General features: G+C 41.1%; 1 protein-coding gene across 1 annotated transcript in view; it reads left to right on the top strand.

Moving 5' to 3' along the window:
- The window catches only part of CEP126 (centrosomal protein 126), a gene marked incomplete at both ends in the record, with an annotated part of 45,843 nt that continues 28,074 nt past the window's right edge, over window positions 1–17,769 (top strand). The window contains 4 exons of the mRNA XM_082014898.1: window positions 1–29; window positions 107–238; window positions 14,035–14,180; window positions 15,519–15,624. Coding sequence (XP_081871024.1) covers window positions 1–29; window positions 107–238; window positions 14,035–14,180; window positions 15,519–15,624 — 413 coding nt within the window. The remainder of the gene's footprint in view (window positions 30–106; window positions 239–14,034; window positions 14,181–15,518; window positions 15,625–17,769) is intronic.

The raw sequence follows: 17,769 nt of genomic DNA, 5'->3' as shown, positions 1-17,769 counted from the left end.
ATGGATAAAGTTTGCCCTTTCCCAAAAAGGTATGTAAAGTCAATCACAGAGGCTATTACACCTTTTATTGGGCTGTTTGATACACTTTCCATTGTCCTTAACACAGTACTAGGAATAGAGTTTTAACATTCCATTTTGAACGGGATTTAGAAGAAGAACGTCGGGCATTGAAAGAAGATCAAAAAATATGTCGGAGTAGAGCACAGAAATATTTGATAGAGACAAACAGAAGAAGAAGGTAAGTAACGAGAGTTCTTTGGTGGGAGATTGTGAAAAAAAGAGCCAAACCTTGAGACACCTCTATATATTTCTACTATTTGCACATTCACATTGTTAAATAGCCCCACTGCTTTGTTCTAGAGGAATCTAGGTTGAAAAGTTTCACCAATCCAGTTTCTTGCTATAAGACAAATAAAATACAAAAGGAACAATATTCTGAGTTACTCGCTACTTTTTGGAAACTCACTGTAGTCACCCCTTATTTTATAAGGTAAAGGTAAGTAGCACTTTCATCTTGTGGCTCTGATCTGCATTTCTAGTGTTTCTCTGGTTTTTATTAGCTTCAATGGATGTGTGAAAAATACGTTCAGATGGACAGAACAGGTCAGCAGGCCGGCAGCTGTCATTGCCTTCTGAGGTATATGCTTTTCCATCTGAATGGCGTAACAGTCGCATGGCCTCCCCTGCGTGGTGGGGCTTTGTGCTCCCACTTCCCAATAAACAACACGCGTAAGGAGATGAGGCTCTGTATACTGTAAAGGTAGGTGAGTTCCTCCTTGAGACAATTCAGAGCAAGTCCCAGCCTCAGACCAGCTTCCCTTGCCTAGTGTTAACTCTCTGAAATGCTCACCCCCTGTAGTTCCCATATCAGATGATTTCTGTTATACAATGTTTACTTATTGAAATACATTGATAACGCATAAGAGAGGCAGTAGGTATTGTTTATACTGCTGTTTTAGCTTGACAGTGTGTGCTGTCAGCATATATTTTGAAATACAAAGAAAAATGGAAGAGAAAGTATAATCACCTGGGAGTGATTAAAGACTGTGCGACCCACAACCTTTGCAAATAATAAACTAAGTCTCAGATGAAAGATTAAATATCTTATTTAGTTTCTGGAACAGTACCATTGTAAGACTGCACATCTCAGATGAACACTGTTTATTGTATTACTGGTCTTGAAATATTATACTCTAATGTAAAAGCAAACACCAGACAGCCTGCATATTTCTACAGCCTGGTGTAGTTAAACTAATACTCATTGGTGTATAAATACATTTCCATATGAATTTCATTGGGACCTTAAGAAGCACAGTATAAATCTAAGTTACAAAGGTGAGCCAGTTAAAAATTTAGGTATGGTATTCATAAAATGAAATTGTTTCCATTTGTGATAATTGAGAATGGCATAAATATAAGCATGATAAGCAGTTCAAATGGAAGTCTGTGTTGACAAGTCTTCCCCTAATATCTGAAAAGGAGTTAGTTGTCTAATGTTAGAACGGTCGTAAGTGCATACGGTATTAATAAACTGTGTAATATAATTCAAAATTCAAGAGTCATTGCATATATGGACAAAAGTAATTTGGAAATAAAAAGATCCTTGAAATTGAATATTTTTTTCCTGACTTATGCAGGTAGGAAATGATTTATCTCCTAATGGATCAACTATCAGGTCATGTCTCAACCCTGTGTATAAGCCAAGATCCATTAGCTTTGTAACACATGTGAAGGTGTTGGCTATGATGATCGTTTCTCAAAGATAGCATGACTTCCTTAAGCTCCACATTCTCACCTGGCAGCACCCTAAATTCTCCCTAACAGGGCTTGCAGGCATGTATCTGAAGTTATTCTTGGCACTGCTGGTTTGTAATTTCAAAACTGAAATTGTTTCTTTCTTTTTTTTTTTCTTTCAACATATGGAGAGTAGACATGAGTGCACCGTGAAGTATGACAGGCCATTTTCTACTTCTAACCTTCACACAGAATGGTTGAAGTTGGAAGGGACCTCTTGAGTTCATCTGGTCCAACCCCCCTGCTCAAGCAGGACCATCTAGAGCTGGTTGTCCAGGACCATCTTTTGAGCATCTCCAAGGATGGAGACTAGAACCTCTTTGGGCAACCTGTGCCAGTGCTTGGTCATACTCACAGTAAAAAAAGTCTTTCCTGATATTCAGAGGGAACCTCCTGTGTTTCAGCTTGTGCCCATGGCCTCTGGTCCTGTCATTAGGCACTGTTGAAAAGAGCCTGGCTCCATCCTTTTGAATACCCTCCCTTCAGGTATTTATAGACATTAGTAAGATCCTGCCTGAGCCTTCTCTTCCTCAGACTTGAACAGTCACAGCTCTCAGTCTTTTATCCTAGGAGAGATGCTCCAGTCCATTCACCATCTTTGTGACCCTTCGCTGGACTCTTTCCAGTATGTCCATGTCTCTCTTTTACTGAGGAGCCCAGAACTGAACACAATCCTCCAGCTATGGCCTCCTCAGTGCTGAGTAGAGGGGAAGGATCACCTCCCTCCACCTGCTGGCAATGTTTTGCCTAATGCAGCCCAGGATACCCTTGGCCTTCTTTGTAGCAAAGGCACATTGCTGGCTCATGTTCGTCTTGGTGTCCACCAGGACCAGCAGGTCCTTTTCTGCAGGGCTGCTTTCCAGATGGGTGGCCCCCAGTGTATGTTGGTGCCTGGGTTTGCTACTCCCCAGTTGCAGGACTTTGCGCTTCCTCTTGTAATCTTTAAACTCATAAGGTTCCTGTCAGCCCATTTCTCCAGCCTGTTGAGGTCCCACTGGATGCCAGCACAACTGTCTGGTGTATCAACCACTCCTCCCATCTGCAAACTTGCTGATAGTATAGTCTGCCCCATCATCCAGATCAGTTTTGGGCAACAGCTGACTGAGTATGAGCTGGCAGTGTGCCCAGGTGGCCAAGAAGGCTGATAGCATCCTGGCTTGTATCAGAAACAGTGTGGCCAGCAGGGCTAGGGAAGTGATTATCCTTCTATACTTGGCACTGGTGAGGCTGCATCTTGAATACTGTGTTCAGTATGCCCCTCCTGAAAAGTAATAGCAGTGAATTCCCTTTAGCAAATAGATCTAGGGACGATAGAGCAGAAGCTCAGTCATGTCATTTAGGTTCATTCTTGCTGTGTTGCATCATGGAGGAAATCTTTTCTGTGGGTCTTTTTTTGTGTTTTTTGAAGAACCACCAGCAGCCTACCAGAGTCCAAGTCTGGTAGCCCCTAGTGCCCAGCACTTTTTAAGCTAATGAGAACTGCATATGCAGAGAGCTTGCAGATTGAGGTCTTCTATTTTCAACCTTTTCTAATGGTATTTATAATGAAATTTTCCCTGATTGTGTGGTCAACACCTCTAAAATGCAGCAGCTTCAAAAAAAGCTTTTTAAAAAAACTTAACTTTTGACAAGGTGTGCTCAGTTAATTGTTTTTTTTTTAGTAAAAGACAAAAACATCACTTGCACAGAAAAGAGCAAGGATAGCTTTGCAAAGCAAAGTCTCAGTAACTTAAGTCACAGATGTTTTTCAAAGTGAATACTTAAAGGAACTCATACTCCTACCCTATCTGATACCATCAGTTTCTTTGCATCTCTGGTACTGACCAAGCTGCTTAGTTTTGTGTTAACAGCAGTGCTTCAATACAGCAAACAATCAGCCTACTGCTTATCTTTACACAAGTTGCATGACTAACAAGAAAGTCATTCCTTTATTGAATTGCTAATACATGAAGTTGTTTCAAGATTTCAAGATCGCTTAAGAATTAAATGTGCTCTGGGGCAGTGGCTGACAGATATTTTGTTTAAATAATAATTTAATAAATAATTAAATAAATAAAAATTAAATATTCCAGAAATAAGAGCTACTGACTGAGCTCATATAAATGAATACAATGTCATATTTTGTGTTTATATACCACAGTGCTTTTTAAATAGCAGCAGTCAATTTGGGGACTGTACCCATCCCACTGTTACTGCTCAATGCAAAATATGTCAGTCAGCCCCACGCATTATGGCTACCTCTGTTAAGAAAGAAAGGAGGGTAATTGTCATAGGCGACTCCCTTCTGAGGGGTACAGAGGGCCCACTATGCCGACCAGACCCAACTCACAGGGAAGTCTGCTGCCTCCCTGGAGCCTGGGTGAGAGATGTCACCAGGAAACTCCCTGGTCTGGTACAGCCCATTGATTACTACCTGCTGTTGGTCATACAGGTTGTCAGCGATAAGGTTGCACAAAGAAGTCTAGAAGTGATTAAAAAGGACTTCAGAGTGCTGGGGCGACTGGTTGATGGAGTGGGAGCACAGGTAGTGTTTTCATCAATCCCTTCAGTGGCAGGGAAGAATGCTGAAAGGAACAGGAAAACACACCTGGTTAACACATGGCTCAGAGGCTGGTGCCATCAGCAGAATTATTTTTTTTTGACCATGGGGTGGTTTACATAGCACCGGGCCTGCTGGCAGCAGATGGAGTTCAACTATCTCAAAGACGGAAAAGGTTTCTTGCTTATGAGTTGGCAGGGCTCATCGAGAGGGCTTTAAACTAGATTTGAAGGGGGAAGGGGATAAAACCAGGCTCACTAGAGTTGAGCCTAGGGGTGGCGTGCCAGAGTTGGGGGTGAAATTGATAGCCCAGCTCAAGTGCATCTACACAAACGCACGCAGCATGGGCACCAAACAGGAGGAGCTGGAAGCCATTGTGCAGCAAGACAGCTATGACTTAGTCACCATCACAGAAGCATGGTGGGATGACTTTCATGACTGGAGTGCTGCAATGGATGGCTATAAGCTCTTCAGAAGGGATAGGCATGGAAGGAGAGGCTGGGGTGGCTCTGTATGTTAGGGAGTGTTTTGATTGTACAGAACTCAACAATTGTGATGACAAGGTCCTTACGGATAAGGACGAGGGGAAAAGCAAACAAGGCAGATATCCTGCTGAGAGTCTGCTATAGACCACCCAACCAGGATGGAGAGGCAGATGAAGCATTCTACAAGCAACTGGCAGAAGTCTCACCATCGCTAGTCCTTGTTCCCATGGGGGACTTCAACTTACTGGATGTCTGCTGAAAATATAACACAACAGAGAAGAAACAGTCTAGGAGGTTCCTGGACCGTGTGGAAGATAACTTCCTGACACAGCTGGTAAGTGAGCCCACCAGAGGAGGTGCCCCGCTTGACCTGCTGTTTATGAACAGAGAAGGACTGGTGGGAGATGTGCTGGTCGGAGGCCATTTTGGGCTTAGCGACCATGACATGATAGAATTCTCAATTCTTGTTGCAGTAAGGAGGGGGTCAGCAAAACCACTACCATGGACTTCTGAAGGGCAGACTTTGGCCTGTTCAGGTCACTGGTTGAGAGAGTCCCTTGGGAGACCGTCCTAAAGGGCAAAAGGGTCCAGGAAGGCTGGACAGTCTTCAAGAAGGAAATCTTAAAGGCGCAGGAGCAGGCGGTCCCCAGGGTTTTCAGCTCCCTGAGCTGGAAGACAGGGATGGAGAGCACAATAAACTCCCCTTAATGCAGGAGGAAGCATTGAACGGCCTGCTACACCACCTGGACACCCACAAGTCTATGGGGCCTGATGGGATCCACCCGAGAGTACTGAGAGAGCTGGCGGAGGAGCTTGCCAAGCCACTCTCCATCATTTATCAGCAGTCCTGGTTAACAGGGGAGATCCTGGACGACTGGAGGCTTGCCAACGTGACGCCCATCTACAGGAAGGGCTGGAAGGAGGATCCTGGGAACTACAGGCCTGTCAGCCTGACCTCTGTACCGGGGAAGATTATGGAGAGGTTCATCTTGAGGGCGCTCACAGGGCATGTGCAGGACAACCAAGGGATCAGACTCAGCCAGCATGGGTTGATGAAAGGCAGGTCCTGCTTGACCAACCTGATCTCCTTCTATGACCAGATGTCCCACCTAGTGGATGAGGGAAAGGCTGTGGATGTTGTCTACCTGGACTTTAGTAAAGCCTTTGACAGCGTCTCCCACAGCATTCTCCTAGAGAAACAGGTTGCTTATGGCTTAGACAGGTGCATTCTTCCGTGTCCAGAGAAGGGCAACGAAGCTGGTGAGGGGTCTGGAGCACAAGTCTTATGAGGAGCGGCTGAGGGAACCGGGGTTGTTTAGTCTGGAGAAGAAGAGGCTGAGAGGAGACCTTATCGCTCTCTACAACTATCTGAAAGGGGGTTGTGGTGAGGTGGGTGTCGGTCTCTTCTCCCAAGTAACTAGTGATAGGACAAGAGGAAATGGCCTCAAGTTGCACCAGGGGAGGTTTAGATTGGATATTAGGAAAAATTTCTTTACTGAGAGGGTGGTCAGGCATTGGAACAGGCTGCCCAGGGAGGTGGTGGAGTCGCCATCTCTGGAAGTGTTCAAAAAACGTGTGGATGTGACGCTTCAGGACATGGTTTAGGGGACATGGTGGCGCTGGATTAATGGTTGGACTTGATGATCTTGAAGGTCCTTTCCAACCTAGTGATTCTGTGATTCTGTGAAAAATCTGGCTGGATGGCTGAGCCCAGAGAGTTGTGGTGAATGGAGTTAAATCGAGTTGGTGGCCAGTCACAAGTCGTGTTCCCCAGGGCTCAGTACTGGGGCCGGTCTTATTTTACATCTTTATCAATGATCTGGATGAGGGGATCGAGTGCTCCCTCAGTAAGTTTGCAGATGACAACCAAGTTGGGTGGTAGTGCTGATCTGCTGGGCGGGAGGAGGGCTCTGCAGAGGGATCTGGACAGGCTGGGTTGATGGGCTGAGGTCAACTGTATGAGGTTTAATAAGGCCAATTGCCGGGTCCTGCACTTGGGTCACAACAACCCCATGCCACGCTACAGGCTTGGGGAGGAGTGGCTGGAGAGCTGCCCGGCGGAAAGGTACCTGGGGGTGTTGGTCGACAGCCGGCTGAACATGAGCCGGCAGTGTGCCCAGGTGGCTGCAGGTAGTTGGTTCACTCTGGAAATGCAATTGTCTATGTGCATTTTTAAATAAACCTTACAGTCCGCTATCTCAGTTCAGCGTTTTGAATTACCTTGAAATGTGAATAGCTAATCCATCTGTTGTAATTGTGGAAGGAAACACTTTCCCAATTCATATCACTTTCCAGTCTATTCCCATTACGGTAATTTTTTTCAAAAATATTTTATTTTCAGTATACTCACAAGCTTTGTGCTCCACCTGCTGGCTGATTATCATTGATTATTTAATGAAAGCTCTTTAAATTATTCATCAGTGTTGTTGATGCAGAGCAAAAAGCAGTCTACTGCCAGAAATGGGAGAAAAATGTTAGCACTTGGTAAACAGAGAGGGCGTAGTGTTAAGAATTTAGTATTGTTTTCTACATCAGAATGAAACTGTGAAAAGTAGTGGTCACTGTAACCATGTAGACTTGTCATCCAGTATTGCCATTTCTGGTAATGGGCCACAGGCTTGTGCTGAATTTGCAAGGCCTCCGGACAGATGCTTGCCAAGCTTGCGCTCTCTGAACTTTTCTTGACCTGCCTGCAGCTTTGTTTTGCTTGATTTAGCTGTAACAGCAGTTTCTCTAATTGACCAGGTGTCTGTGGCTAATTTATTTTGCCTTTGTTTATCTTTTTATGGTATGACTGTAGTTTTATATAGATAGCAGTAACAAGCAGTTATTCTGTGTAGAATGAGATATTTATGACTAACATAATGATGTTGTGTAGGGAAATACAGGCCCGGCATGATCGCAGAGGCCTTGAGAACTGGAGGCGCAGGATGCGGCGTAGAGGAGTACAGGCAGGGGATCATAGGAGATGGCACACAGGCTTGGCTCTGCAGACCCCACGGCCACAAACAACTCACCAATAGTAGGTGAAAGAAATGCAGATCTAGATCTGACAAAACTGGCTTTAGGGGTAACAATGAGAGCAAAGAAATATTATGTAAGATATGTAGAAGGCATGATGTATGGAATATTTGGATGTACTGTGGAGCTGCAGAGCAATGAAGAAAGACCAAAGGTGTAAAAGTGTGTTAGCAAATATAAAAATGACAGCAAGTGGCTCCTGAGGTAAGGAAAAAGAAAGCATTAATCAATGACATAGACAGTGGGATCGAGTGCACCCTCAGCTGACAAATGAGCTGAGTGATGCAGTTGACATGCCTAAGGGATGGGACCTCAACCTGTCCAGAGGGACCTGGACAAGCTCAAGGAATGGGCTCGTGTGAACCTTGTGAGATTCAACAAGGCCAAGTGCAGGGTCCTGCACCTGGGTCGGGGCAATCTGCGGTATCAGTACAGGCTGGGGGATGAAGCGATCGAGAGCAGCCCTGCTGAGAAGGACTTGGGGGTACTGGTGGAGGAAAAGCTGGACATGAGCCGGCAACGTGCGCTCACAGCCCAGAAGGCCAACCATCTCCTGGGCTGCACCCAAAGCAGTGTGGCCAGCAGGTTGAGGGGAGTGATTCTGCCCCTCTACTGCGCTCTGGGGAGACCCCACCTGGAGTCCTGCATCCAGCTCTGGAGCCCTCAGCACAGGAAGGACATGGACCTGTTGGAGCGGGTCCGGAGGAGGCCACCAAAATGATCAGAGGGATGGAACACCTCTCCTGTGAGGACAGGCTGAGAGAGTTGGGGTTGTTCAGCCTGGAGAAGAGAAGGCTCTGGGGAGACCTTATGGCAGCCTTCCAGTTCTTAAAGGGGGCCTGTAGGAAAGATGGGGACAGACTTTTTAGCAGGGCCTGTTGCAATAGGACAAGGGGTAATCATTTTAAATTAAAAGAGGGCAGATTCAGACTAGATAGAAGGAAGAATTTTTTCACAATGCAAGTGGTGAAACACTGGCCCAGGTTGCCCAGAGAGGGCGTAGATGCCCCATCCCTGGAAACATTCCAGATCAGGTTGGACGGGGCTCTGAGCAACCTGCTCTAGTTGAAGATGTCCCTGCTCATTGCAGGGGGGTTGGACTAGATGACCTTTAAAGGTCCCTTCCAACCCAAACTATTCTATGATTCTATTTGATGATTCTATTAAATAATTTTATGAACATGAATATGATTTTGCATCTGGTGAAGGGACTCCAGGTGCTGACAACTCACCGTAACACCCCAGCACCACCAGAATGAAACACCCAGCCTTGGGACACAGAAGAGCAATGGAAGTGTGAGCATCAGGAAACGGGGTAGAAACTCAGTGTGTGAATAGCAAATTATCACTATTATTGAGGCTTTCTCTGTACAGAAGTATTCTAACTGTCATTATTTTTTTAGTAATAATTAGGTAATAATTATGTCTGGATTAATAGGGGTTAGACTCTTAAGTTTTATCTATGCTATGTCATGTTATAACGCAGCCAGCAACCAAGCACCACGCAGCTGCTCACTCACTCCCCTCTGGTGTGATGGGGAGAGAATCGGAAGAATAAGAGTGAGGAAACTCGTGGGTTGAGATAAAGACGGTTTAACAGGGAAAGCAAAAGCTACACACAGAAGCAAAGCAAAACAAGGAATTCATTCACTGCTTCCCATCGGCGGGCAGGTGTTCAGCCGTCTCCAGGAGAGCAGGGCTCCATCATGCCTAACAGTTACTTGGGAAGACAAACGGCATAACTCTGAATGTACCCCCCCTTCTTTCTTCTTGCCCAGCTTTATATGCTGAGCATGATGTCATATGATATGGGATATTCCTTTGTTCATTTGGGGTCAGCTGTCCCAGCTGTGTCCCCTCCCAGCTTCCCGTGTTTCCCCAGCCTTCTTGCTGGTGGGACGATGTAAGAAACAGAAAAGGCCTTGACTCTATGTAAGCACTGCTCAGCAATAACAAAAACATCCCTTTGTTTATCAACACTGTTTTCAGCAGAAATTGAAAACATAGCCCTATACTAGCTACTGTGTAGAAAATTAACTTTATCCCAGCCAAAACCAGCACGTGCTAACAAAAAAAATTCTTCCCTTTATATAAGGTGTGCTTACTTTTTGGCCATAAATAGGATTTGGAGTGTAACAACTAGTGGATATTGTGGGCAACTCTCCAGTGAACTTTTGAGTCGTTTTGGAGGAAAGCCATTATGTAAGCCGTTATGGCATTGTACGGGTCAGTCCTTCTGAAGCCCTTAGAGCAATTTGTGGGTGTTCTTTTGTATTCAGCATACAATAATCAGAGAAGATGAGTGAATAGAGTTAATATGCATCCCTATGGTCCTGGCAAGTATCTTACTTAAACAAAAAAATTCATTTATGGGCAACCTCTGCAAATTCTCTTAAGGATATACAGTGTGTTTCCTGTTTGCCCATGAAGGGGATTTTGAGTGTGACACCCCATTGTAGCCTTTTCTTGATCTTGCTGTCGTCATTAAGTGTACAAGTACACTCCTACCTCATTTTTAAAATTATTGTGCACTGGTTTGCAAACATGATATGGCAATGGATGAATAATATCAACCCATTATCAAAAGGTTAACTTCATAGCATTCCGTATGCACTGTATATATTCCTTTTTTTATTTTGACCCAAGGTAGTAGTAAGCATTTAGTCCACCTGGGAGTGTAGCATCCATCACTTCACTGTGAAGATAATTTAATAAAATTAACCAGGAAATAGTTCCACCATCTGGTCATACTGTTTTTAATATAAAAATGCCTTCCACATAATGTCTGTATATGTGAAACTGCTAAATATTTTAAGTTTCGTATTCCAAATTCACTATAAACATTTTGGCAGCCGTTTCAAAAATTGCTGCACTGCTGGGTTGTTTATAGTAGTCAGAAAAACTGGGTTAAAAAAACACCAGTCAGGAAATTCTTCTGCTAACTCTCCATCTTAAAGCTATACTCTTTTGCCAATGTTACATCCGTGATATGAACCTAAGCTAGTGGCTTAAGAAGAGTGGCTGAAGAAACATTTGCTTTAACTGTTTTTCTGTAAGATGTCAATGCGCATTTGTAAAATTATTTATTTTACATAATGCACCTGGGTATCACAATTTACATCCTGTGAGGTCAAGGAATTAATGATGCAGGCTTCACTGAATATCTTTAATGCATGTCCTTACATTTAAAATAAGATCCTTTCTCTCCCTCATGTCTTAATCCAAACCAAATAGTGATCATGATGAGCTGTGGTGAAAAAGATCTCTTGCATCAGCATTTGGACTTTCTTATTTCCAGCTATACGGAAAAAGAGTCTTTTTTTTATGCCAGTTAATAGGAATGTGGAAGAGTGCAGCTAAGTCATACTCCAAAATCATTTTAAAATGAAGGCTCTGTCAGAATTTACTCTTTCCTTTTTGGAATTATACTCTGGAATTACTCCAGGTGCGAAGTTGTAGCATTTCCCACATGTCTGAATTTAACAACTACAGTTCAACTAAAGGCCTTCTTGAGCAGCTTCTAGAAATTTTAAGGGGATCAAGAAGAAGATGTTTGAAGTCCTTACTAGGATAAGTAAGTCTGTTTTCTCAGTTGTGATTTTCCTATTTCTTTAGTCAGGATAAAGATGTACAGTATTGCGGATTTCTGTATCAGATTTTAACATTGGTGAAATACAGGAATACTGAAAGTTGACAATGGACTCTAGTTCTACTTTTTTCGTTCTAATTTCTGTATGAACAATTGAAGTTCCTAACCAAATTGCAGTAAGACATTTTATGTGGATAGAGTTCTCTGCAGATTTTTTCTATTTTTGAATAACTGCTTGTTTGGCTTCACCTCATGCCTCAAGTGAAGTCATTCCTGCTTACTGACAAGCTGAAGTTTGCAAATGATACTTGCAGTCTTGCGATCATATTTTAATTTAATTATTTCACCTTGCATAAGTCAATCTTCTCTCTTACCGTTCAGCCGAAGCTGTAGAGTTTTATAACTTCATCTCTAGAAGAGTTACCTTGAATTGTAGAAATTCACCTGGATTTTTGAAAGTGTAAGCATTAAGCGTCATTTGCAATAAACAGGTTGTTAAAATAAAATGTAAGCTACCATCTGTATGGTGTATGTATGGTGTATATATATCTATATGGTGTGTACATATATAACAAGATGTAATCTCAGCAGTTCTTGTGATCTAAGACAGTTTTGAGGAGTACTGCTGCTGGGAGACCAGGAGCTTTCTGCAGGGAAGGTACTTCCAAAGTAGAAGCAGTAACTGCTTATGTTGTTCACTGGCATTTTGATTTCTGACCTTGGAGAACATTAATCCAGATTGCTACATACATTAGCAAAAGCAGAGGATCCTTTTGCACATTTTGTCTCTCTTCTTACTTTTGGCTTTTCATGTGCTCCAGCACTGTCTTTCTTGAGCTTAACGTTGGTAGTACAGCAGGTGTAGTATTGAAGAAAGGAAGATCAGATGTAACACAACTTCCAGTTTCCCCTTATGATATGGGGAGGAGTTTTAAGTGCACCCATAATGACGGCAGGAATGCAAGTACATAGTCTTTGTAATTTAAGGTTTGTAACAGCTGCATGGAAACTGTTTACAGTGCATTTCTACTTTAAAAAAAATAGTATCTATTTTGTCTTTGGTTTCTATTAATGAAGTGTAATAATTTGTCCATAAAATTGGGAAATCTTAGTCATTAGTTTCAGTATGTTTTGACAACCATGCATATATAACTTTTGAAAATAGTGAAAGTTCCTTATGTCTCTGTCTGCTACGCGTTGGCTTCCAGGAGGATTAAAGTGCTTATTCCTGTAAAAATATGTACTTAGAAATTAGTTGGAAGTTTTCCTACTTTTTACTGTTATGCAATTACAGCATTTAGACTTTCTAAAATAAAAAGTACCTATTTCAAATAATTTTTCTGTTTGTTTTCACAATCAGCCTTTTGAAGGAATACTAGGGAGGGTCAAGTTGAATATTTCAGTTTGAACTTTTTCCCTGAAAAGCAAAAGAAAGAATAATTAAAATAGCTTGAGTTAGGGAGTTCCTCTGTTAAGTAGCAGCTTTGCTCCATTAAGCAAGAAGATCTATGAAGCAACTACAAGTGACTACAGTTGTGGGAAGGTATCTTATTGTGATGAGAGAAATAAAGAATGTATGGCTAAACATTACTGCCTTTCTCTCCACTAATGCTGGCGATGAGTGGGACCCTACCTAGTGTACTAGTGACCTGTGAAATCACAGTTCTAACACACAGAGAACTTTAAAGATGGAAAGTTCCCAGCTGTAGTGATCCTTGCATGGCAGACTTTAGAAGTTTATCTTGAAGAGCGTTACTTTTACAGTATTACTGTATTTAAATATGACTTGCCAACATGGGCACTGTGCCAATGGATTTGCTGGGTTTACTTGACTCAAGGAGCTAGTTTAAGTTTGTCGGTAACAGTTGATGATTTTGTCAGCAGGAATAAAAATTCCACATAGCTTCATCACGTTCATGCCTACCGAAGGAAAGCTTTGTGATGATGGTTGTTTTCGATTAGAGCCTGCTTTGCTTTCCAGCCAGTAGGACATATTTAACGTATTTGATATTAACAACTGATTCTGTCAGTCATAGTTTCACAATACTGTTTTATCCCATTTTGTGCTACTAATCTGATTGTCTTTCAGGAAGCTTCTCAAAAACTAGAAGTTGATACTAACTCTTACATAGTTATAGGTAAAACTTCAGTTCCTTTGCCTTATTTCTGAATAACAGCTTTTAAACTGTTACTGTTTCCCCTGACAGCTTGTGAAAGGCACACACACAGGGTATTTGCAGTTCACCTTCCTGTTGATCTGCCCACTGTGATACATTTACGTGGTAATGTAAAGGTTGTGGCAAAAGTCATATTGGTCACAAGAACTGTCTGAGTCTGCATGTTAATTCATGTCTAAGAAAGAATCAAATCTCTGGTTGAGGCTAAAAATTACGAAGATTATGGTGTGTCCCTTCTTCACCACCCAGTGTCCCATTTATGTTCAGACAAACCATAAAAATCCAGCTATGCTGAAGTTCATAGCATTTAATTTATGGACAAGCAAGCTTTTGTACTAAAATTGCAAACTGATAAGCAAGTAAGTTACTAATATTTTGGCAAATGTAATTAGAAAACAGGGATCATCTACTTTTGCTTCTTAAATACAGAGCCTTTGAAGAAAGACGGAAGCAAGACGAAGACAAAGAACAAAGACTTAGAGAACAAGTTCTGCAGCAGAGGAAAATTAAACTTCAGGAAGCAACTGATAAGTTCCAGCGTGCTCATCTGCCCTTTCCTCAGCACAAGCAAATAGGTTTGTAAATTAAAATTTAAACATTATTCACAATATAAGCGTTTTTCTATTAATAGAATATAACTGAGGCAAACAGAACAATTAACTTCACTCAAATTAATTGAATTCATTAGTATAAGCAAAACACAACTGACGAGAAGCTCAGATCTGATACATACAACAAAAGTGAGTAGAGGGAATTTAAAAAAAACGTGTTTTTTTCCCTAAAAACTATTGTGATATATTTCATCATATTCCACTCACAGTAAGTACATCGCCTCCTTGGGGTATTGTGGTTTCCTGGGTTTTTACCCAGTTTTTTCACTGCAATGTGCTTATTTCTGACAATACTGTGCTTCCACAGCTGGGTGTGAAGTGTTACAAGGCCACTGTCAGTTACTAGGGTAGCATAATGATCCCCTATTTGAACCTCTGAATATGAAATATTCAAGAATGTGCATTTTGTTTATGATTAAGTAAAAGCAGTTGTAGCCTATATTAATGTATTACATAACTCTTGCTGAATTAGTCAGCTATTTAAGCTTTTCTCTTGCTGGGAAGTAATGATCACTGCAACTCAGTTCCTGCTTTCTTGGAATCAGTGCAAATTGGCAGGCAGCATCATCCAAGTCTGATTTCCAGTCAACTTTCCAGTGTTGAAACTCTTAAGATACGGTATATTACTTAGGTATTCTTTAACAGATTTACTCTCCCAACTGCACTTGCGCCAACTGTGAGGTAATGTCTCTGACTTCAAGATCAAATGTCAGATTAAAATAACAAAATAGAACAGTACTGGTTTAGGGCTTCTTCATAGCTCTACTGACATCCCAGACTGTGTAGCAATATAATGAATCACAATATTTTTTTTCTTGGTTTTCCTTTATAGCAATTCTGCCTCTGCCACTTTCTACCCTACTTTTGCTAACTTGAAAGAGGCCATACCTTGTGCCTGTCTGGACTCTTTCTTTCTCCACTGGTTTGATTAGTAAGTTGCAATTTGGCCTTTATAAAATGTCTGCAAGCCATAACTTTGGCTTAGTGCGTGAGTGGAATAATCATGATGTAAATACAAAGTTAGTGCTGGATTTTTTAACCACTTTTTCAACAGTACAGTCTAAAAACAAATAGCAAAACTGTGGAATACATGTGTTACTGTAAACACTTAATAGACTGGGGTTTTGTTTCAGAGGAACTAGAGATGCTCCAGCATGTCTAATGATGCTAAACCACTCAGTTTATCGTAACAATCTGGATTTAGGGTTCCAAACTTAAGAAACTTAACCAAACCATTTATGGTAAAATATTCCAATTTTTAAAATATTTTTTCCATTTTACTTTTTACTCTAATCCCTCTAGTCCAGAAAAAAACAGCTTTTCAGTTAGAAGAAGCTCTTGAGCAAATTAAAGGGTCATTTTTAACACCAGGACTGTGCTTGCCCGACAGAAACAAAACCAACTTCAGGTAAGCATTTCTGTTTACCCTGATGATCAAAAGAAGTAAATTGCTTAGTGTATTCAATAAACAGTAGATGATTACTCTTTAAGAAATTGCAGGCCATTTCTCTAGTGGCAAAGAAAGCATTTATATGAACTGTTCCAATGAAATATTATGAAACATCGTTGAGTTGTTTGTCTGCGTTTGGTAAAACAGCAGAGGAGGTGACACAAACCTTTTCCCTTCAGCAGAATTCTGGGAATAGTTGGGTCTAACCCGGTCCCCATTCAGTTATAGCCTGACTCAGATTGCCATGGTTATCAAACCATCTGCTGTTCTCTGAAATATAAAGAATTCTGTCTAGATGATTTCTTATTCTCAAGCAGATTTTTTTCTTTTTGACATTCAAGGATAGTTTAGTTTGTATATTCATCCCATGATCTTACCTTCTTTGCAGCTGTCATTCCTTTAAATTTCTCATCCTCTATATGTATCTTGAGCATCCTGATAACAATTTCGCCTGCAGTTTCATTTTATATCACACACAATTTCAATTGCTTACTTTTCACGCTACCCAAGCACTTTTTCTAAGGTACCTTGACTTATCACAGAATGCTTCTCCATGCATAGTTTATCTGCTGTACTTGATACTCCTTCCTGATTATCCCTGTCCTAATCTCTTATTTTTTTTAACGTTTCAGTTCAGGGTTTTGTTTGTGTTGTTGCTGCTTTTGTTATTACTATTATAATTATTTTCTGCATGCTGTAAGTTGTGTAGATGTTCAGAACACAGATAAATTCTGTCTAAAAGGGGTCTCCCTACTTTTGAGCTTCAGTGTGCTCTTCATTGTGACATTAATATTCAGTTTGATTACATTTCTACTGCTGATTAAAACATGTTTGTAGGCAACTAACTGGGCAATTGAGAAAATATTTCATACCTTTCAGAGCTAAATACTCATGCTATCTGCTGGTCAACATGCATATAGTTCTGCAGCTACTACACTGGATTGACATAATAAAGAAGAATTGCAGCCATAAAAACAAACAAACAAAAAATCTACCTGTAAATTGAAATTATGACCAAGAAATGTAGATGTTTCTGAACCCTGTCTCAGGGTTTCTGATTGTTTGTCTGATTTCACTCATAGGCTCAATTAAGGACAGCAGCTCAGTGCCTCTTACCCCTGCCTTTATCATTTGTTTCTTTGTTTTTCATCTTTCTTCAAACTGCTCCTTGTGCCTCAAGGGCTCACAGTTTTCTCTCAGGCCATCTTTAAACCACGTACATTTTCCTTAATTTCTTACAGTATAACATTGCTGTCACTCCATATTATATTTGTATAATTTAAAAAATTCACTATCCTGTAATAATGATAGTCTGTTCTTTTCCTGATTTTCATTTTTATAACCTGATTTCCTGAGGAAATTAAATTTATATGTTCATATTCTTTTACAGTTTGTGTTCCCCTAGGAACCAAATTTGAGAGAGAGCTAAGAATCTCAAAGATAATTATATTTCTACAAGTTTGAAATTAGCAATTGAGCAAGGAAGAAATTATTCATACAAGTGACCCCAACTTGAAAAAGACTTAAAAGTTGAGTCCACATTGACCAATTGGCAGGTCACAAGCCAATTAGTACAGATAAGACAGCAGACTAATATCTTTGAACCTGCCACAGAATGTGCTGCCTCTTCCCCAGCTGGTAACTTGAGGATCAGCACAGCAAAGTAAGCTTTGGCACAGAAAAGAACTTTGAGAAGGTTCTCAAAGCTGAAGGTTCTTCAAAACTCACCAGTTCTGAGCTGTAAATCTTTTTAAATGTCTTATAATCCCTTTAGTTGGAAATTTTGGGACAGCTAATAACTAACTCGGATGAGGTAGTAAATCCCTTTCTGTATTTCTCTCTCTTCTTACACTTCTATGAACACTCAAACTGAAAATCTTGTATCATCTTTAGAATTCACCCTCCCTCAGAAATAGAACGTATAGAATTCATTGACAGTCTCCTTTTATGGGAAGAAATTAATACTGTATTAAGTATTCAAGATAAATATGGCTGCAGACCCAACTGGATATAGGTGAATTTTATAAGGTTCTAGCATTCTTAATGTCTATGTTTAAAAAGTTGTAAAAAATTAAATTAAGCAATGGAGACGTATTACCTCCT

This window comes from Phaethon aethereus, assembly GCF_964289735.1.
Source record: "Phaethon aethereus genome assembly, chromosome: 1".
Classification (NCBI taxonomy): domain Eukaryota; kingdom Metazoa; phylum Chordata; class Aves; order Phaethontiformes; family Phaethontidae; genus Phaethon; species Phaethon aethereus.
Note: the sequence above shows the minus strand (reverse complement) of the source record. Positions and strands in the feature narration are given on the sequence as shown.